This window comes from Mus caroli, chromosome 11, assembly GCF_900094665.2.
Source record: "Mus caroli chromosome 11, CAROLI_EIJ_v1.1, whole genome shotgun sequence".
Classification (NCBI taxonomy): Eukaryota; Metazoa; Chordata; class Mammalia; order Rodentia; family Muridae; genus Mus; species Mus caroli.
Genome location: NC_034580.1, coordinates 71,033,344 through 71,056,164, shown reverse-complemented (window position 1 = coordinate 71,056,164; position 22,821 = coordinate 71,033,344). Strand labels below are relative to the sequence as shown.

At 43.8% G+C, this 22,821-nt stretch overlaps 1 protein-coding gene across 2 annotated transcripts in view; it reads left to right on the top strand.

The window, feature by feature from the left end:
• Vps53 (VPS53 subunit of GARP complex) overlaps nucleotides 1–22,821 on the top strand; it is a 131,343-nt gene that overhangs the window by 64,931 nt on the left and 43,591 nt on the right. For both annotated transcript variants that reach the window (XM_021176885.2, XM_029483685.1), the window contains exons 12-13: nucleotides 8,494–8,595; nucleotides 18,354–18,448. In XM_021176885.2, coding sequence (XP_021032544.1) covers nucleotides 8,494–8,595; nucleotides 18,354–18,448 — 197 coding nt within the window. The remainder of the gene's footprint in view (nucleotides 1–8,493; nucleotides 8,596–18,353; nucleotides 18,449–22,821) is intronic.

The following is a 22,821-nucleotide window of genomic DNA, read 5'->3' as shown; positions in this document are numbered from 1 at the left end:
CTCTGTCTGCAGGCTCCCATTCCTCGTGATTTCTGTTTTACTGTTAGGTCACTGAAGGATCACAGAACAGATGGTCCTCTTGTAGCTGATGACCAGGGATGCCTGCAAACCCAGGTCTGTCCAGGACACAATGATCTTCTCACTAATCCAAGAAATCCCCCAGTGATCAAAAATGCTAGGGTTGGGGCTCAGGAGGACAGGACAGGAAAAGGGAGTGGATATGGCCAAACTACATGTGGATACTTGAGCAAGAATGTCATTTTGCAACCCTTCTATTACTTCTTAGAAGGAATATGCTGTAGCTAGAAAATAAAGTTCTAGAATAATGGTTGGGCAAGGAAGGTCCTTGTAGACAGGCCGAGGCTGCTGAGCAAGTCAGCCAAGCAGACCATGAGATGCTGGCCTGGGCTCTGCTCCTGTGTGTGAAGACAGTGCCTTTTGGTTGTGTTTTGTTGTAGAGAACATGTGTAGCACTATCTGGGTGCCACTTGGCTGGTCAACAGCTACTTCTGTCTGGATGGGCGGAGCTGGCATGCTTGTTTCTGGTTGGACAGTACTTCTTCATCTTGATTTCTGTAGACTGGACTGGCTCCTGGTCTGGAACCTTGTCATCTGGTAGTTGCTGTACTCTGTAGCTAGGAACCCTCTTCCCCAGACCTTGCCTTTCTGGTCATGTGACTTTGACATTTTCTGGCAGAACTAGTTTGTCATTCTCCCTTATAATCATTCAGGAGTTACTTTTCCTGTCAGGCTCCTAAGGGAGTTTCAGATCATAAATCCTTGACCCAGGAGACACACACACACTTCCCAGCCTTCTTTTAAGTGGTTGGAGACTTTGGTGGTAAAGGACGCATGATACATTTTTAACTGGAAAAGCTTTAAGGATGGTCTTGCTTTGTCTGCCTGTACCAGGGCTCTCAAGTTCTAGCCCCATCCTTTCCTTCAGCTCTTCCTACAGGAGTGAGCAGCCAGTGTGTTTGCCTCTCGCCTCAACTTCTGACCCTGAAGAAGGGATTTAAGAAAGTCTAAGGCTCACATGCCTTGAAATTAAAAGCAAATGTCTATATGTGACTTAACTGTATCCACATGCATTTTTAGTGACTTGATGATTAGATTGAAGGTGAGCAAATTCTATCCAGCCTTCTGCTGAAAGCAGAGTAGATTGGGGTTAACTGTTTCTCCGAATTTGAATTTTCTTTTCTTTCTTTGTCTTCTTAAAAAAAAAGAATCCTATATAATGCTGCTAGGGCCATTTCCTTTGGCTAGTGCATAGGTTGTCCTTCAAAGTAGAATTGTCATTTAGTTTAGAGGTCATTTTAATGTTACCCAGCTTAAAAAATAACATTATAAAGTTACAGAAACACTTTTCTGTTTTGTCTTGTTTTAGGTTTTGGATACAGGGTCCTACAGCCTAGAACTTGGGATGTTCCTGCTTCCACCTCCTGGGTCTGGTTCTGTAGGCAGGCACCACTACACCCAGTTTGTGCTTGTTAGCCTTGACATTTGCACACAAGAGCAGAGAGGTAAAAAGTCTGCACAGAGCATTTCACCCTCCTGGCAACTTAATGCCAGGGAGGCCATCAGGAGAGAAGGGCAGCTTAAGGTTTCCCAGGGATCTGTTGTGAGCAAGGAACTAGCTTTGTTATACCTGAGCATCTCTCATCAGACTTTGAAAATAGTTATAAGTGATTTTTTAAAAAGTTTTTTTTTTCATAAGGTTGTGTGTAAGAGATTGTGTGTGTGTGTGCATGCGCATTTGTGCACACACATGTACACATGCACTCATGCCTGGTACCCAAAATCAGAAGAAATTATCAGATTCCCCAGGAACTGGGTTAAGGATGAGTGTGAACCATGAGTGTGGCTGGAACCAAACCTTGGTTTTCTACGAGAGCAACAAGAGCTCTTATCCACTCCAGCCTCACCTTCCATACCTTCCTAACCTCCTCAACCTTCCTAACGCTGGGACCTTCAATACAGTTTCTCATGTGGTAGAACTCCCAACCATAACATTGTCTTTGATGCTACTTCATAACTGAAATTCTGCTACTCTTATGAATAGTAATGTAAACACCTGTGTTTTCTGATGGTGGACTTAGGTGATCTCTGCCGCTCTAGCCCCTATAAATGATTTCTTGATGCTAAAGGAATATATTCCAACATTTGAATAGCACCTGTGATGGTTTGTATATGCTTGGCCCAGGAAGGTGTGTCCTTGTTGGAGTATGCTTGTGTCACTGTGGGTGTGTGGCTTTAAGACCCTCCCTCATCCTAGCCCCCTGGAAGCCAGTCTTCTCCTAGTGGCTTTCAGATGAAATGTAGAACTCTCAGCTCTTTCTGCACCATTCCTGCCTGTAGGCTGTCATGCTCCCACCTTGATGATAATGGAACCTGTAAGCCAGCCCCAATTAAATGTCCTTATAAGAGTTGCCTTGGTCATGGTGTCTGTTCACAGCAGTAAATCCCTAACTAAGAGAGTATCCTAAAGGATAGTTAGGTTGTGCCTATCTCTAAGGAGAAGCTAATACTTAGTCAAGATAAAATTTGGAAATAATAGGCATGCGTGAAGAAGCAGAAAGGGAGGGATCCATTTTCCCATCAGAATTGAGGACTTTGGTTGCTATGACTGCAGGTCATGTCTAAAGAGAGTCTGCTGGTTTAGCCATTTTGGAGAAGACCATGGTCAATACCTAGGCTTTCCCAACTCTGCCTCAGACTTACGATATGTTGGTTTCTCTTCTGTGCATATATAAAATCTTTTTCAAACTCACTATGTAGCAGAGGCTGACCTTGAACACCTGATCTTCCTGTCTCTGTCTCCCAAGTGCTGGGATTAATTACATGTGTGCAACTTTATACCTGGCTGTTACCTACATGTTAAACATTGATAGAGAACAAAATACTTTTAAAGTAAGTTCTTTTTCTCCTTAGCTGGAGCTTTCTAGTCTATTTTTGAGACTCCCTTATGAACACACACACAATATGCACATTTTATATTTTCTGTAAAGAAAGCAAAAGCCTTTATGTAGAAACATTTGTGAGTAAGTATTAGTCAAACAAGAAAATCCTCTTTAAGTGGGCTCTGTACTGAGGCTCAGAGAAAAAGAAGTTGAATTGGACAGATACTTATGGGTTAGTAGGGGAAAGAAACCCGTAATACCATCCAATGTGAGATATGAGTGTGTGGCAGCAAGAGTGGGAAGGATAGTAAACACCAGGTGCGCTCAGCCCCCACCCCGCGCTGGTGATTGTCAGCTAACGCCGCAGGCTGCCTAGCAAAGTACAAGTCAGGAACTGAGCTAGCGCAGTGTTTACAGGGTGAGAGGTGCAGAGTATGGGGCTTTCATCTCAGAACTGAAAGCTTGCTCCTTCAGGGAAAGGGGGAAAATGGCCTTAAATTTCAGCGCTCCTTCTTTGATAATGTAACATGTCCAGCCAGGGCCTCCAAAGAGGACTTGTGTGTGCAGGCCCAGATGTGGAAACATACCTGACTGAAGCCAGACTCTTCTCACAGTAAATGAGACAGCTTGGCTGGCCTGTGTGTGGCCCCTTCTGTTTGGAAGGTGCTAGGAATCCCATGTGAGCCAATCAGTGGGAATTAAGTTGCTATATGAAAAATTTTATCTTCCCTCTTGGACTTGAGATCCACTGTCATCATCGCCAAAAGAGCAGATACTCTTAAAATTGGAAATCTCTTACTTTCTTGGCAAATGCTTCATTTCATCTAGCAGCAGAGAGTTTATAGAATGTGTCATTCAAGTTACTTAAAATCCAAATCCAAGCTAGCAGTTCTCCCTGGTCTACAACAGCTGCAGAGTAGGAAGGAGAAGTGTGACCAGGATGGCTGACAGCGCGGCTGTCACCCAGAGGGCTGCACTCTGCCAGTGGTTACTGTTGGCAAAACCTTGTTTTCCCCATGCCTCGGTAATCTGAGCAGTGGCGTGACCATCTGAACCATGTCTTGGGCTTGGTACAAAAGCATTTTTTCAGCAGGGTGGTGAGTGCACAGTAGTGGGGCTAGGAAGGAGGAAGCGTGTGGTGAGCCATTCACACCTGTGAACTGAGCACCACTGCTTCTGTTTCTTAGAGAGATCCCAGAGAGCTGGGTCAGCGCGACAGACTGTCTGTGTGGTGCCCAAAACAAATGGTTTACTTCTTTTTTTTTCAGTGTGTTGCTTCACTAAGTGCACACTTATGCACACCTGTGATTACAGAGGCAGGAAGATGACAAGTTCAAGGCTAACCTGGCCACCTACTAAGACACAGTCTCAGAAGGAAGAGACAAAGCCTAAGGCCTTGCTGAAGTCATCATCCCTATTAGTATAGTAGAAGCGACTGCTCATTAGCCTCTTCCCGTGTGCCAAATCACGTGTCCGGCTGCTTGTTTTCCATTTGAGAACAGAGCTGAGGCTTAAGAAGCTAGGCAGATCCAGTAGTAGAGCCTGGACTTGAACCAGATATGTCAGGTCCAGAGCCAGAGCTCTCCCCCCAACCCCTATTGTACAGGGTCTTCATCTGAGTGAGTGTCCAGCCAAAGTGTGTGAGCCTCAGCCCTTTTTTTCCCTTTCCTTTCCTGGTCCCCTGTCCCCCACCTCCACACCCCGCCTCGACCTCCCCCACCCCCGTCCAAACTCCCTCCAGAACCCGTGCCTCCAGCTCAGTCCCAACCTCCTCAGTTCTCCCTGCAGCACTACAGCAGCTCCGTGCCTTTTCCTGTTCCTAGTGCAATCTTCTCCCAAAAGCAGTGGAAGGATTTTATTTACGTTTTTAAAATTCAATTCATCCATTCATTCACTTTGTGTGCATGAGTGTGCATGTATGTGTGTGTGCTTGTTTGTTTGCTTGCTTGCTTGCTTGCTCCACACATGTAGAGGCCAGGACAGCTTGGAGGAGTCAGTTCTCTCCTTCCCCTGTGTGGGTTCTGGGGATTAAACTTAAGTCGTTGGTGTTCATGGCAAATGTCTTCACCTTGAGACATCTTGCTGTCATTTTTAGAAGTTATATTAGACAAAGAACTATTAGTCCTAGATATTTGAGAGGCTAAAGGAAATCATTTGAGCGCAGGAGTTCAAAGCTAGCCTGGGCAACATAGTGAGACCTAGCTTTGTTTTGTTTTTAAATCCAAACTAGTATCTGTTACTTGTAAAAGCCCATGGTGCCACTTTCTTGTGATGAGAAGAGATTCTTACCATGCCTACAAAAGGCACTAGACTGGGCCCTCTGCCTTGTACTTCACACCTCTGCCATCCTTCCTGCAGATTCCCCAAGACTCATGCTGTTACTGCCTCCCCTTACTTACATTTCCTGCTCTTCCCTGCTCCAGCCAGCCAGGTCCTCAGTCCCCTCTCACAGGGCCTCTCTTCCTTGTCTATTCCTTCTGCATTGCCCATGCAGCACAGGGAGTCTGGATGGGGCAAACACATAATTAATATCCATTGCATGGCAAATGAATGCTGTTGCCCAAGCCTAGAAAGCACTCACCCCACACTTCTTACCCTCATGAAGCTCAGGAGCAGCTCTCCTATCCTGTCTCCAGAGGCTCTGCCCCTCTACCGCATGTCTTCATAGCAATTACTTTTTCTTCAGATCCCTTATGGCATGTTTCTGTGGTTGATTGAAGCCTCAGTCTTAGCAGATGGAGAGCAGAGCAGGTCTATCTTACTCCATGCTTTCCTGGGTACCCAGTACATCCATTTGTGAGTGGATGAAGGAATGTGTGTGCCCTAAGAATGTGCTAGAGGTTTCTTGTCCATGATTCCCTCCATGACTTCATCAGTGTGTGGACAGAAGAAGGGAACTCACCGTGACTTCTAGTTGAGGGGTCCTGCTTCACGATGCTCTTCATGTCCAGTGCTGCCTTTCATGTTGTCTTTCCTTTTTCTTTTATCCTTTCATTTGATATGTTCCTCAGTGGGACATAGACTCCAGGAACACTGTCTGTTTCCTTGACTCTGGTTTTATTTGTTTGTTTCTTCATTTATTCAATAAATAACACATTATGCTTTAAAAGTGAAGTTCAGCTATATAAAAGTCAAGCTGTTATTCCCAACTTTAATGGACTTAGCAGTAGATAAAGAACATTTACTATTAAAAGTTCAGATCCCATTTCTTTCATGGAATGGTTTAGAGCAGGGCTTTAATTTTAGCAAAGGGGCCTGCTTTTCACCCCCACGAGGCACCAGATACCCCGAGTCATAGCAACTCTACTCAGGAGTGTGATTCCCCCACTCAGTGAATTTAAGGCCCCTAACTAATTTAATTGTTCACTTGTTTTATGTTTTTTATTTTTTGATGCAGACTCTCAGGTAGCCCAAGCTTGCCTTGAACTCACTGTGTAGCTGTGTCTAGGCACGAACTCTACCTCTGAGCTATATCTCTAGCTAGGGAGTTATGTTTTGTTTTGTCTTGTCTTGTTTTATTGAAATGATGTTTTGTATTGCCCTGTCTGGTTTCAAACTCCTTGGCTTAAGCGATTCTCCTGCCTTACTTTTCAAACAAACAAACAAACAACAACAACAAAAAAAAAAACAAACTGGGACTTCAGGTACCCATCAGCATGCCTAGTCTAACTAATTTAATGTTAAAGTTTAGGTCTGGTAAATTCTTCCCCTTCCCTTAAAATATGAGTATTCCCACACTCTCTTAAAATGTCAGCAATGTTGTTTGTTTGCTTGTTTGTTGTTTTTAGACAGATTCTTACCGAGTTCCAGACTGTTCTGGAACTCACTGGATAGCACAGACTGGATTCTGACTAGAACAAACCTACAGGTTGAGAACTGTGCTCTAGAGTGTTGTAATTACAGGCGTGTGTCTCTGTGCCTGGCCAAAGACTAGCAACTCTTCAAAGTCAAGGCTTAAGAGCATAGGTCTCTCTCTCTCCCTCTCCCTCTCTCCCCTTCTCTCTCTCTCTCTCTCTCTCTCTCTCTTTCTCTCTCTTTCTCTCACATACACACACACACATGATTTACAGCAGATCGAGAAGCTAGCATGCAGAGGATGCAGACCTTAAATGTTTGCCTGATTGTTTGAATGCACTGTTTCTTGCCAGTTTTCTGCAAAAGCCATTGCCTTAATAATGATTACCTTAAGCTGATGTAGTCATCACAAGGCTTTCTTCATATATAGAAGCCATTTTCTGACTACAAAATAGCACCCAAGTGCTTTAGACAATAATTTAGTAGTTTAAATGTGTATAAATAGAATTATCTTAAAGCTCATAGCAGATACCTTAGGGGTTTTGGTTTCTGGGAGAGAAGAAGATGGAGAGAAGAGAGACACCGTGGGGTAACGGATTGTAAGAACTGGCTATATAGGCTGGCCAAGCCGAGTATGAACTGCCCACGTGGAACATGGCAAGTCATAACTTGAGGTTATTGATAGGGAGGTAAAAACTAATAGCTTAGAGGGTAGATACCCAGTTGTAGTGCTAAGGTTTATTATAAATATAAAAGTTGTGTGCCTTTTATCTGGGAAGTGAATGATCAAAGGTGGGGTAGAAACTCCCATTTGAGATGAAGCATTTACTACAACAGTTTACATTTGGTTTTTGTTTGTAATACCTTTGGATGATACCTTGGCACTTTGCAGCCATTTACACTATCATCCAACTGTGGCCTTCTCCTGGTTTTAGGAATTATATCAGTTTATATTACTGGTGATGCTAAAATGTCACAAATACATTTGGAAACTCCTTTTTGACGTAGCCTCTTGTCTCTAGGATCCATCCCTTGCCACATCACCTCACCCCAGCATCAATCAGCCCTTTTGCTTATCATTTGGGTTCGCTGAAACTCCTAGCACTTAAGCATAAAAGATGTTTCTGATTATGTGTGTGTGTTGGAATGTGCATGTGTGTGAGTGTGCATGTGTGTGAGTGTTCATGTGTATGAGTGTGCAGGTATGTGTACATGTGGAGGCCAGAGAAGGATGTTGATTCTCTTTCTAAGCCTTATCCCTTGAGATAGGCTCACTGTTTCTCAACTGGAGCAGCCAGCAAGTATCTGGTTACCAGTCTCCATGTAACCCTGTAACATAAGGGTTACAGGTATAGGCAACTATACCCGGCTTTATAAACACCCTTGAGGAATACACACGTGGCAAAGGCATGTAACCCACACTCGGCAGATGAAGAAGGCTTCCCAGAAAAAGAAACCTCTCAAATGAAGACTAAAGGATGAGTGAGAGTTTTAGCCAGATTAGAATTGGAATAAGGGTACCTGGTCCACATGGTGAGTTCTAAGACAGCCAGGGCTATGTAGAGAGACCCTGCCTTTAAAAAATAAAAATAAAATAAAATAAAAAAGAATCGGAGTAGGGTAGACAGCGCAGGCTCTAGAAAGTGGAAGAGGACAATTTGGGTGAGGATGTGGTCCCTGTGCCTCCAACCTTGTTATGAGGACAAATCCAATGATCCAGATGTTAGAAAAACTTGGATAAAGTGAGTTGCCCCACAGGCTCATGCTCAAAAATAACACCTTTCTCATGTCTTAATAGAAAAAGCTGGAGTCCCCACCACCATCTACCAATCCTTTCCTGGAAGATGAGACAACACCAGAGATGGAGGAGCTGGCTCTGGAGAAAGGAGAGTTAGAGCAAGTAAGTCTGCTTGTATTGTAGTGTGTAACTCATGCTCTTCCTGAAAGTGGGCTGCTCACTTCACGTATGATCTGGCCAGGATCACACTCAGAGATCATGACAAAGTGGGTTTTACAGAAGGCCTTGTATAAGGACGCAATCAGATGACGAAGAACAATGTTCCTGCTCTGATGTGTTGCAGAAGAGCCTCCACTCAGCATGAAGCACCACATGCTTGCCTCAGCCTGTGCACAGGGCTGCCCAGTTATAGTTCTGCCTTGTTCAGCATCTTCTGGGGCTGTCAGGCAGCTCCCTTCTTCTCCTCCAGTGCTGTGATGATGCAAGATACTCTGAGGTTAGCCATGCCATCCCCGGGCTGGGAGAGCCCTCCACACAGAGCTAGCCAATTGGAAGCCAGTGGGGAGGCCTTGGAAACATCAGGGTGACCAGCAGTGCCTTTGGAGTTTCTTTTCGGAGCACACCAGCACTTTTAATTTCCTTCAGCACTTTCTGTCCAGCTCAAAATTTCCTGTCCCTTCTTCCTACAGAATGGTGTTTTTGTTTCATTGCTATTTTATGACAAGAGATGTTAGAGCAGTAAGTCAGCCGTTTCCTTTCTGGATTAGAGCTCCTTCTCTTTCATTCTCTACACTTGGCTGCTAGAGGGTTATTTGGTGGCATTGTTTCTCTCCAGACACCAGCCAAAGGGAGGTAGCTGGGAGGCCAGCTTGAGGAAATACAGCCACACATTGTGCAGCTAGCTCTGCATTCCAAGTGGCAAGGTTGGGTGAATTCTGACAGGAGTCAGACAGCAGAATTCCTAGAAGCCATTAAATGTGTCTGTTCCATTGATTAAGTAATTGTAATAACACAGATACCTCACATTTAAGGCACTTTATAATTTCAAAATCTTTACACGCTTTCTTTCATTTCACTTTCACTCTGCCTCCCTCTGGTTTACAGGTGATGAAAGTACAGCTCAGAGAGGCTCACCAGCTTGCTCACACAGGGCTATAAGTTTGGAAGTGGAGGGGTGGGACTAGCAGGCAGGTCTAGCAGATGGAAACTTGAATTCCTTTCCTAGCACCCCCCCCCCCATACACACTTTATGTCTTATTAAAAAGTGAAGGCCATAGAAGTGAAGTTTATGGGCAAAAGTAATCGGGAAGAACTGAGGGTTGCTGTGAGTCTATCCCAGAAAAGTGGGGCTAGCTGTAGCTTGTTTAAAGCTGTGGTATTATTAGGTAGCACAGACAAGGGGATATTGCTTCTGACCCCTGTGCAGTTTTCAGAGTGGGAGCAAGTACTCAGATTGGAGGGGCTTCAATTTTTTTGGTAAATTCCACTGGGCCACCTGCTTAATAGAAACATGCCTTGTGCAGTCATGCTTTGTATGGGGCCTTCCTGCCTCCCCATTCTATAAGCTGCCTTTGCCTTGATTAGTTAGAGCCATGCAGTTTGAGCGCTCAGAGCTCTGTGTTAGCTGGTTACTTCTGGGTGCCTTTACACTGAGTCGGCAGAGTCCCTTCATTACCTTTGCACCCTTTTGCTGGATAAAATATGACTTTGGTTTTGCCTTGAAATTTTTTCCTCTTCATGAAAGCTTGAAGTGACTGTTGTAAGACCAAGACCTGAAGGTTCTAAGGACAGTGATGACTGATCCTGGACGAGCAGGCAGGGGAAAGCAGGACTCTGCAGTGATGAGAATTCGGGGCCTGTGTCTGCTGCTCACAGGTGCTAGCCTTAGATAGGTTTTAGGCTCTCTCAGCCTCCATGCTGTCATATTGTAACCTTCATGCTGTATTCTTTGATGGTCCTTGGGGAGTTGGGAGAGAAAGAGACCAAGGTCCCTGCAGCCATAGCAGCTCCGTTCTCAGTTACTTTGTGTGTGGACCTCCAGGCCAAGCTTGTTTTACACCTAAAGTTTTACATGTGTTTAAAAAAAAACAAAGCAAAACAAAACTAATAACAAATCCTGATCTAGGCGATGTCCCCGTCATTTAAGGCTGTTCTTTATTAGTAGTAACACTCACACAGTGACTAATGCCCCCCATATGTTATTCACACCTCTGGCTTGCTAGATGGACTCTCAGATTGCCTTTCCAGCAGCCAGTTGGCTTCTGGAATTTTATGTACCGGAAGAACGGGAGCTCTTGGGGTGCAGGGAAGAGACTCCACAGCATTAGCAGGGAGCCCCTTCTGTTGTCCTACGTTACTTGAGCCATCTCCTTGCTCCAGCCAGTAGGCAGTTGGCTCCCAGGGTCAAGGTCAGCTCTTGCTCCCTGTTGCAGTTTGTGCCTAGCTGCTGAGAAAGGAGTGAACTTGAAAAAGTAGTGTCTACTTCATGAGAAGACCTGAGTGCCTAGTTGCCAAGATATTCCCAGTAATATAAAAAGAACATTTGAAAAGGAACTGAGGGCACAGGAGGAGAGAGAAGAAATCAGGAATTTCTGGTTTACAAATGCACCCTTCTGGTGATCCAAGCAGTTAGATTTAATCTGTTTACATTGGATAGTAATAAAAGGAAATGGGACCAGCTGCAGACCTCCTTACTGTGACAACAGTAACCTTTTATTATTCCATCAAACTCCGGGAGGAAATAGCTTAAACATCTGCAGCTCTTGGACAGAATTCACACACTCAGCAGTCCAGCCTGAGTGCTACTGCTAAATGACTTAGTGTATTCTTTAAGCTGAGGATCAGCTCTTCGGGGAGCTGCCTGGTGCAAAGGGAGACACCAGTGTGAGCTGAAATTCCAGCACCTACTCACTAAACATGAGTATGTTCATAGAGCAGCCATGGGCCGGGGCAGCCCTGTGAAAAAGTGGTAAGAGAAAGAAACCTGGGCAGTGCCTCTTGTTATCCCTGCCATGCTTCAGCTCATAGAATACATCAACAGGAACTAGGCACTGTGGTGACAGGACTAATGACAGACAAGGCAGAGATAGACTGAGGTGGACTTGGGGCACCTGCCTGTCTGCTGATGCAGCTTCTGTGTATTCTGTGGAGCCTCACTATGGAAAGACCCATGAACATCAGTCTAGATGACCTTGTTAGAGCATCACAAAGCGGTGTTCTCCCAAGTACAGATCTGTATGTTATACTCACCAAGGAGCCTTTAGACTTGTTAGACATGCGCTTAAAACCATATGTTGTTTTGTACACAGTTAGGAAACTATAAGCAAAACCACAGATTAAGATATTCCTAAAATGTCTTCATATACAAGATCCAGTCTTTGGAACCACTTGTTAGTTAAACTATTTTTTGCCAGGCAAAGCAGTATAAACTTGCGCCCCTTCTTGGAAGGCTGAGGCAGAAAAAGGTGCTTCTGTACAAGCCTGACTAATTGAGCTCAACCCCCAGAACCCACGTGAAGATGCGTTGTTGGGATCAGCTGGAGAAACCTTTATTTTATTAGCCAGCTGGTAACTACACTTCGTGCTCAGGATCATTCTCTCTCTCTCTCTCTCTCTCTCTCTCTCTCTCTCTCTCTCTCTCTCTCTCTCTCTCTCTCNGTAACTACACTTCGTGCTCAGGATCATTCTCTCTCTCTCTCTCTCTCTCTCTCTCTCTCTCTCTCTCTCTCTCTCTCTCCCTCTCACACACACACACACACACACACACACACACACACACACACACACACACACGGGTGAACACACATATGCATGCGCATACCCCTCACAGCCTTCATGATGGGTCATCTGTGTTAACCTAGAAGAAACAGAGACCAGCTCCTGGTACCCGTGCTCTGAGGTGAGCAGCTGTGGGCTGGGTAAAGCCCTGTGCTTTCCCAGAGACCCTCTCAAAGTCCTCTCCAGGGCCCAGCATTGGTGGGAGATCCACGTGGTAAGATCCACAAGATCTGGTGGATATTTATCATTAAGAAAGACCGGAGTTTTGAGCAGGTGTAATGGGATATCCCTGGTATTTCAGTACTTAGGAGGTAGAAGCAGAAGGATTTTCTAGGGTACAGAATGAAGCTCTTTGTCTTAAAAAACAAAAACAGAACCAGAATTTTTAAGAAATCTGGGCTAAAATTTAAAAACATGAAACTTACTAGATGTGAAAGAGAAACAAAATTATAGGGTGTATATAAAGTTGTAAAGGTCCCCCTCTCACCTTCCCCCTTTTCTGTAGCCTTGGCTAGCCCAGAACTCAGATCTTTTCCTGCATCTGCCTACCAAATGCTGGGATTAAAAGCATGAACCATCACACCCAGCAATATTTAATTTTTATTGAAAATTAAATTTTAAATGTTTGAGTTTTTGTCTTTGTTTTTTTTTTTTTTTTTTTTTAGATAGGATTTCTCTGTGTAGCCCTGGCTGTCTTAGAGCTTGCTCTGTAGACCAGGCTGGCCTTGAACTCACAGAGATCCACCTGGGATTAAAGATATGAATGAGCCATTATGCCCAACTAAAAGATGTTTTTGACTGATTAAAGTGACTTGTAAATAACCAGATGCTAAGAAAGTAGATAGATTTCTGTCTGTTACTGGGGGGCAGCTTTTCCAGTTTTTAGCAGTTATTTTTATTTTAAAAATTTGTATTACATTTTGTTTGTTTAGAGTGGAGGAAAGGGACCACATATCTTGATACTGGTATGGAAGTCAGAGGACAGCTTGTGGAGTTGTTCTCTTCTTCCACTCTGTGGGTCCTGATATCCAATTCAAGTTGGCAATCTTGTGGTAAGTGCTGAACCTGCTCACTGGCCCAGTTCTTTGTTTTTTGAGACAGGGTCTCACCATATTGCCGGGGTTGTTCTCAGGCTATCTTTCTGCCTCTGTCTCCCATATAGCTCAAATACAGATATGTGCCACCACTCCTAGCTTTTTGTTTTAAGTTTAATTTAATTTTTTATTAAACTAATAAAATTTATTTTAAAATATACTCAGTATTGACATTTTTTAAGTCATAAAAATAATTTATAATAGTTAAATACCTCTTAAATATACATGATATCTTTTGAAGCTAAAAGTAGTATGCACTCAACCAGTTTTTAAAATCTATTTGGAACATTAAACAAGATAGAAGTATAAAAAAAATCTCCTATGAAGTCCTCTATAAAAGGAAATTGTGAAAAGTTCCTGATTAGACAGAAACCATTTTATCTGCAAGGGAGAATACTCAGTGTAACTGTAGCTTCATAGGATAAATTGGGCAGTGTTCCTTCTGTTTCTGTTTTTTGGAATTGTTTGAGGAGTACTGGTATTAGGTCTTCTTTGAAGGTCTGATAGAACTCTGCCCTAAACCCATCTGGTCCTGGGCTTTTTTTGGTTGGGAGACTTTTAATGACTGCTTCTACTTCTTTAATGGTTTTGGGACTGTTTAGATGGTTTATCTGATCCTGGTTTAACTTTCGTATTTGGTATCTGTCTAGAAAATTGTCCATTTCATCCAGATTTTCCAGTTTTGTTGAAATAGGCTTTTGTAGTAGGATCTGATGATTTTTTAAAATTTCCTCAGTTTCTGTTGTTATATCCCCTTTTCTGATTTTGTTAATTTGGATACTGTCTCTGTGCCTCCTGGTTAGTCTGGCTAAGGGTTTATCTATCTTGTTGATTTTCTCAAAGAACCAGCTCCCGGTTTTGTTGATTCTTTGTATAGTTCTTTTTTTTCTACTTGGTTGATTTCAGCTCCAAGTTTGATTATTTCCTGCAGTTTACTCCTCTTGGATGTATTTGCTTCTTTTTGTTCTAGAGCTTTCAGGTGTGCTGTTAAGCTGGTAGTGTATGCTCTCTCTTCAGTTTCTTTTTGGAGGCACTCAGAGCTGAGTTTTCCTCTTAGCACTGCTTTCATTGTGTCTCATAAGTTTGGGTATGTTGTGTCTTCATTTTCATTAAATTCTAAAAAGTCTTTAATTTCTTTATTTCTTCCTTGGCCAAGTTATCATTGAGTAAGGCATTGTTCAGCTTTCATGTGTATGTGGGCTTCCTGTTGTTTTTGTTGCTATTGAAGACCAGCCTTAGTCTGTGGTGATGTGATGGATGCATAGGATTATGCCAATCTTCTTGTCTCTGTTGAGGCCTGTTTTGTAACTGGTCATATGGTCAATTTTGGAGAAGGTACCATGAGGTGCTGTGAAGAAGGTATATTCTTTTGTTTTAGGATGGAATGTTAAATCCATTTGGTCCATAACTCCTGTTAGTTTCAATGTATCTCTGCAATTCATGATCCGTCCATTGATGAGAATGGGGTGTTGAAGTCTCCCACTATTATTGTGTGAGGTGCAATGTGTGCTTTTGAGCTTTAGTAGAGTTTCTGTTATGAATGTGGGTGCCCTTGCATTTGGAGCATAGATGTTCAGAATTGAGAGTTCATCTTGGTAGATTTTTCCTTTGATGAGTATGAAGTGTCCTTCTGTATCCTTTTTGATAATTTTTGGTTGAAAGTTGCTTTTATTCGATATTAGAATGGCTACTCCAGCTTGTTTCTTGGGACCATTTGCTTGAAAATTGTTTTCTGGCCCTTTACTTTGAGGTAGTGTCTGCCTTTGTCACTGAGGTGTGTTTCCTGTATGCAGCAAAATGTTGGGTCCTGATTACATATCCAGTCTGTTAGTCTATGTCTTTTTATTGGAGAATTGAGTCCATTGATGTTAAGAGATATTAAGGAATAGTGATTGTTGGTTCCTGTCATTTTTTTTTTTTTTTTGGTTTTTCGAGACAGGGTTTCTCTGTGTAGCCCTGGCTGTCCTGGCACTCACTTTGTAGACCAGGCTGGCCTTGAACTCAGAAATCCGCCTGCCTCTGCCTCCCGAGTGCTGGGATTAAAGGCGTGCGCCACCACGCCCGGCAGTTCCTGTCATTTTTGATGTTATTTTTATGTTTTATTTTCTTTTGGGTTCGTTGAAAGATTGATTTCTTGCTTTTTCTAGTGTGTAGCTTCCCTCCTTGTGTTGGTGTTTTCCATCTTATCCTTTGTAGGGCTGGATTTGTGGAAAGATATTGTGTAATTTTGGTTTTGTCGTGGAATATCTTGGTTTCTCCGTCTATGGAAATTGAGAGTTTTGCTGGGTATAGTAGCCTGGGCTAGTGTTTGTGTTCTATTAGGATCTGTATAACATCTGGCCAGGATCTTCTGGCTTTCATAGTCTCTGGTGAGAAGTCTGGTGTAATTCCGATAGGTCTGCCTTTTTATAAGGGAAAAAGGTTAGTTGACCTTTTTCCCTTACTGCTTTTAATATTCTTTGTTTAGTGCATTTGGTGTTTTGACTATTATGTGATGGGAGGAATTCCTATTCTGGTCCAGTCTATTTGGAGTTCTGTAGGCCTCTTGTATGTTTATAGGCATCTCTTTCTTTAGGGAAGTTTTCTTCTATAATTTTGTTGAAGATATTTACTGGCCCTTTGAGTTGGGAATCTTCACTCTCTTCTATATCTATTATACTTAGGTTTGGTCTTCTCATTGTGTCCTGGATTTCCTGGATGTTTTGGTTTAGGTGCTTTTTACATTTTGCATTTTCTTTGACTGTTGTGTCAATGTTTTCTATGGTATCTTCTGCACCTGAGATTCTCTCTTCTATCTCTTGTATTCTGTTGGTGATGCTTGCATCTATGATTCTTGATCTCTTTCCTAGGTTTTCTATTTCCAGGGTTGTCTTCCTTTGTGATTTCTTTATTGTTTCTATTTCCATCTTTAGATCCTGCACAGTTTTGTTCAGTTCCTTCACCTGTTTGGTTGTGTTTTCCTGCAATTCTTTAAGAGATTTTTTTTGTTTCCTCTTAAGGGCTTCAAGCTGTTTACCTGTGTTCTCCTGTATTTCTTTAAGGGAGTTATTTATGCCCTTCTTAAATTCCTCTATCATCATCATGAGATGTGATTTTAAATCAGAGTCTTGCTTTTATGGTGTGTTGGGGTATTCAGGGCTTGCTGTGGTGGGAGAACTGGGTTCTGATGATGCCAAGTAGCCTTGGTTTCTGTTGCTTATGTTCTTGCCCTTGCTTCTTGCCATCTGGTTATCTCTGGTGTTAGCTGGTCTTGCTGTCTCTGAGGGCTCCAGATGGTTCCCTCTGAGCAGAAGTGGTGGTCTTACCTGTGCTCACAGGCTTGTCAGCACTCTTGGGAGACCCGCTGTCTCCCAGAGGTATTTGGGTAAGGAGCGCTATAGTACGGGATCAGCTCCGGGCGCAGATGGAAACTGGAAGCCTTTCCAGTGGTTTTCCGAGATAGTGTCTGATCAGTTTCCAGTCATTCAAGATTTCTTCAACTTTTGAAATAAATCTTTCCCATTCTGAGGCTGTGGTGAAGTCTGTGATCTCAAACACTTTGGACTCGAGCTCACTGTCTACCACCATTTTGTGGAGTGGAGCGTCAATACCTATCTTTTTTTTAGTGTGCATTAAGATAGAAGTAGTTTAAGAGAGTAGACTTCTATAAAATATTCTTACCAGTTAACATCATCATATTCATAATCATAATGGAGGTGAGAGGAAGAGGGTGTACTTGCAGCTTTGATGACAGTATTAATTTACAGAAGTATGCTTATCTCTGAATTTAGTGTGTTGTACATTATGAACAGAGGAAGGTGGGGAGAGAGAGAGAGAAAGAGAGACAGAGACACACAGAGAGAAAGAGACAGAGAAAGAATGTGTGTGTGTGTGTGTGTGTGTTTAACATACCAGTGGAGCAACATCTTGAGCCCCTTTTTTGTTTGTTGTTTTGTTGTTGTTGTTTTGGGGGGTTTTGTTTTGTTTTTTTGAGACAGTATGTTGTTCTGTAGCCCAGGCTGGCCTCAGACTTCAGCTCCTCCTGTTGTGGAGTACTGAGGTAGCAGAAACATACCACTGTGCTCAGTTCAAGCTTTTATTCCTCACTAAGCTGATTAATGAAGTGTGGTAGAGTGCTTACTAGTGTACAAGACCCTGGGTTTGATCTCCAGAGCTACAAAGAGAGGAAGGGAAGTCTGTAAGCAGCAGTTCTAGTCAGCAAGTATGTTACAGGCATGGTTTGTATTCAGTTTGAACTCTCGGACCTTTGGTATAGAGTCTTTGCTGGTGACAGTAGACAGATTAACAGTTTTTTAAAACTAACAGAGAGATTCTTATTTTTAGATGATTGGAAAGGAATTAGGAAGAGAATACAATTTTTAAATGGTTGCTGCCAAGTAACCTGCTTCCTGGCAATTTTTAAGTATCAGTGTGGGGACAAGACAGTCTCCCCACCAGGCTTTCTAGACAGGATACCCTCATGCTGAAGGACTGCAAGTGGTGAAGCTAGAAAGTAGAGAACAAGGTGGCAACCCCTCTGTTGGCCTCCCCCTCCTCTCTTTCTTATATTATTTGTTAATCAAAGTCTGAAATCTGGGACCATTGCAGGAAGGAACAAGTCTGCCCGTGTGCCTGTGGGATTGCTGCAAGAGCTCAGCCTCATTTCCTGGGCTGTGCGGTGGCAGCAGTAAGACTCCATGAAGGAGTATTGTAAGGGGACGGCAGAAGGCGCTTAGTGTCAAGATGCATAATAACAGTGGTAACTCCAGTGTTAAGTCCAGCCAGATTTAAACTTTAAAGCATCCACTGAAGATGAGCTTCCAAATCAGAGATGCATATAACATCAGAGTAGCAGTGGATCTTCCAGCATATCCAAAATACAGCAAGTTCAAAATACTGACAAACTGGCAGTGGCTCACTGGATCAATAATGCTGGAGTGACGCAGTGTCCACTGTTTTTATCTGTGAGATAAGAACTTCGGTGTTTCCTTTGAAATTGCTTAAAATCTTGCAGAGGTTGCTCAAACATACAGTTCATACTCGTTCATATTCTCCTTCCTCTCTTTCCAGCCAAAGAAGCCCAAGGCCCCAGACAACCCGTTTCATGGCATTGTTTCCAAGTGTTTTGAGCCTCATCTCTACGTGTACATTGAGTCCCAGGACAAGTGAGTGACAAGTATTCTGCCTTTGTTTCTAGCCTCTGATCATGTTGGTTCCTACACAGGGACAACTCCTCCCAGGGTCATTAAGAATACCATTGTATCTTCTGTATATAACCTTTTATTTTGCCCATAGTTTGTTTGTTTGTTTGTTTGTTTGTTTAAGATAGGATATGTAGCTCTGGCTGACTTTAAATTCATAGAGATCTGCCTGCCTTTGCCTCCCAAGTGCTGGGACTAAAGGCATGTGCCACTACACTGGCATCTTTTCCTCACAAATCTGTGCTGCCTGAGTTTGGCTGTATCAGAGTCCATGTGGATCGGAACACCTCCCACCCCTACCTCTATGTGGGCCCCAACCACATGACTCCCCCCACAAAGTGTCAGACACCCAGACATTGTAAGAGAGCCTACTCCCTGAAGTATATACTTTCAATTATAATTTGGCTTTTCATTGTGAAGTAATTTTTCCTTTCATAAAAGTTTTAAAACAGCACAAAAATTTCCACTAGCTTTCCTCAGGCTGTGAATGCCTTAATGTAAACATACCTATCAAATCCAAAGAAGGGTTGATCCTGCTTCTGGTCTGGGACCTCATAACCATGCCCTTCGATGTGGGGTCTCTGTAGCCTCCTTTAATCCCAACTACGCCTTGACTCTTCTTAGTCTTTCTGACCTTGGCATTCCCATTCCTAGAGGGCTAACCAGATGTTTCAGATGCTTTGTGAAATGCCATCCATTTCCATTTGCCTGATTTTGGGCCTCTCCTACCCACTCCCCCTCCCCTCCCCTCCCCTCCCCCACCCCCCTGCCAGACCCTCTCTTTTGAAACAGTTTCTAATGTTGCCCAGACTGCTCTCAACTCCTGGGATCAAGTAATCCTCCCACCTCAGCTTTCTGAGCAGCTGGAGCTCCACACACATTGATTCATGTATTTATTGTCTGTCTTAAACCCAAGTTAGGCTCTGCCACTACAGCACACACTCTAACCCATGGCTTAGGGAGTGGAGGCAGGCAATTTCAAGCTTGGAGCCAGCCTGAGCTGCATATGAGACTGTGCTCCCAAACAACAAAATCCAGGTTATATACTTTTGGTAAGAAAACCATAGCAGTGCCTTCTCAGTGTGTCAGGTGGCTGCTGGTGTCGGCTCTGTCTGCTAAGGTGAAGCCCTGCCAGCCTTTTCCACTGTCAAGTTACAGGGCTTTTTCTTTATATTAAGCGTCTTGCAGGGAATGCTTTGAGTTAGTGGGTGGGAGCATCTTATTTCTTGACACTGCTGGTTCATTTAATCAGGGCTTGATGATTCTTGCCTGCAGCAGTTCTTACTGCCTAATGCTGGCCATCTGTTTCCATCCTTTCTTCTCCACCTTCTAATTGGAATTCTACTGTAGGGAAGTTCTCTCTTCTTCCCCATTTGTATTAGTTAAGGACTTGGAGTCACCCAGCTACATGCTCTTTCACAGACCCACAGGCTCCACACATTCTCACAAACCAGGCCCCTCCAGCCATTTCTTCACAGTCAGAAGTGGTCTAGGGTCCATTTAGTGGCATATGGCCCCTTGTTGCCAGAAGACTATTCACAAAGAAGGGTGACCCCTTCTTATCCCCAGATCTTTAATAGTGGCCAGGGTCACTATTGAAGTCACTGGACAGTGGAGTTTGGAAAATTTGGGTTAATGGAGCAGGGCAGGCTTTGAGGACATAGGCTGGCCCAGGATACAAAGACCCACTTAGGAAAACCTGACTGTGGTTCACACAGGAGAACACACGTAGGAAACTGACTGGTTGTGAGGAAGAATAGAAGAATGGTGCTGGGCATGGTGGCGCATGCCTTTAATCCCAGCACTTGGGAGGCAGAGGCAGGGGGATTTCTGAATTCAAGGCCAGCCTCACTCTACAGAGTGAGTTCCAGGGCAGCCAGGGCTGCAGAGAAACCCTGTCTCTAAAAACCAAAAAAAAAAAAAAAAAGATAGAAGAATGTTTTAGGGGCACGCCATGCCCACCCACTTGGTCTTATAGGCAATAGTCAAAAACTCTTACCTTCTCTTCTACCCCCGAATATAAACCGTGTGAAACACCTTCCAGTTAACACAAGTCAGCACACACCAAGAAAAGCAAAGTTGCTTTGAGAAGGCTGCTCCCTGTGTCCAGCAGGCTCACAGAAGACACTAGTAACCAATGTTGCTTTGTTCTTTGAAAGCACCCTGACAGCTGCCCACCCTCGTGTGTGTGCATGTGTGTGTGTGCACATACACCTGTCTCTTGGTGTTATTTCTCAGTAGATGTCACCTCAGTTTTTTTTTAAGATTTATTTATTTTTTATTTATATGATTACACTGCAGCTATCTTCAGACACACACTAGAAGAGGGCATTGGATCCCATTTCAGATGGTTGTGAGCCACCATGTAGTTGCTGGAAATTGAACTCAGAACCTCTAGAAGAGCAGTCAGTGCTCTTAACCATTGAGCCATCTCTCCAGCCCGTCACCTCAGTTTTTTGAGGAAAGGTCTGTCATACTGACCTGGGACTTAATGAGTAGACTACACTGGCTTGGCAGTGAGCCCCGGGGTTCCTCTTCTCTCTCCTGGGCTGGGATTGTAAGTGTACATCACCACACCTGGATTTTCTTAATGTAGAGTATAGGGATCAAACTCAGGTCCTCACACTTACGCAACAAGCACTTTATCAACAGAACCATCTCATCTCCCCAGCCGTCAACCCAGATCCTTAGAATCCTTAGTTCAGAAAGACCTAAAAGCTACTTGGCCTAGACCTTCCTGATCTAAAGAGTTATTTTTCTCCTTCACAGTTTTTTTGTCCACTTTTTTCATGGACTTGATTCATCAAAGTCTGAAGGTTGCTTTCACGATGCTTTGGGCAAAGAGCCAGGCCTCCTTCCCCAGGTCCTCTCGGCCTATGAAAGATGCTGCACTGGCTGCTTGGCTGGCATTTCCCTCGTAGGATGCTTCTAAGCTCTGAGGGAGCTCTTGGGGAGCGGCAGGCCCCCAGGACTGGGGGGCTGCCGAAGCTGCAGTCACACGGGAGCACAGAGCAGGGGCTTGAAGCAGAAGAGAGTTGAAGAACTCCAACTCCTCTCCTGGCAGAGCAGAGTCGGTCTTGATTCCTATAATAGTTATTACCTTCGACAAGGCATAGATCCTTTCAAGACTCCTAGAGGTATGGGCCTATAATTCCAGCTCCCAGGGGAGTGGAGAGTGGAGTGATTGCATGTTCCAGGTCTGCCTGGGCGAGAGAGTGAGATCATATCCAGCCTGGGCAACTTAGTGAGACCTTGCCTCAAAAATACACTGTAAAAAGAGGGTTGTGGACATAGCTCAGTGGAGTACTTGCCTAGGATGTATAAGGATCAATCCCCAGTAACATAAATAACTAAGAATAAATAGTAAACTATAGACCTTTAGCAAAAAAAATTAGTTATACACACATAGTAATTTTGTGTATGATTTCAGGGGACTTTAGAAAGCCACTTTTTCCTTTGGTCAGAGAATGCTGAGCTGAGAAAGAGCTCAGACTGATGGGTGCAGTCACTACTCTCATAGTTCCACTCAGACATCTGCAAGGGAGGTGAACAGACCTCTCACCAGCACAGGAGACAGAGGAGGGGCCTGCATCCAGGAGGACCTGGATTTCAGTTAGAGTTCTGCATTGACTAGCCTGAAGCCTTCAGCATGCCACTTAACCCCTTCTAGGCTGTCTTGTCCTGTCTGCATTAAGGTTCATCAGCCTGTCTCATAGGCTTTGTAATTCGAGTGATACACCTCGACAAGTGGCTCCTTGGTCCACAGTGGATGGTGTGCAGGGGCTGCTCTGCCCTCTCAGGATGCCTGTGTGGGAAGGTCACCTCATCGGGGCTGCAGACTTCATATGGAGCCAGGCGTGGGGTCTGTGCTCTCTTCTCAGCATTCTTTGTGCCCAGGGGACATTCTGGCAGAACCTGTCCCAGCAAATAGCCACGCAGCAGAAGGCCCACAAGCCAGTATATAGGAAAGAAGCAAATTCCTGCAAACCACCTGTGTGACAAGCTGGGCTAAGCTGCCCTTACCTGCATAAGTGGGTTTCCCGTTTCTGTGTTGCACCTTCTGCTCTGGAGCTCGTAGTGATTCCCCTGGCTAACTTGTGGGGGGATTTCTACATCAGCACTGTCTTCACTCTATCCCGTGGTTTTCCTTGTCAGGAAGTTGTTGTGACTCAACTTCTGCTTACTCTCCTGAGTTCCTTAAAGTAACTTGTTACCATTCCTAACCCCTTCTTAGCTTTGTCACACCCACAGCCTAGTTTTGTTTAAAAAAAAAAAAATGTGTACTTTCAGAACAAATAAGAAAGCCTACAGAAGTCTTTACCCCTTCCCCAGCTTTT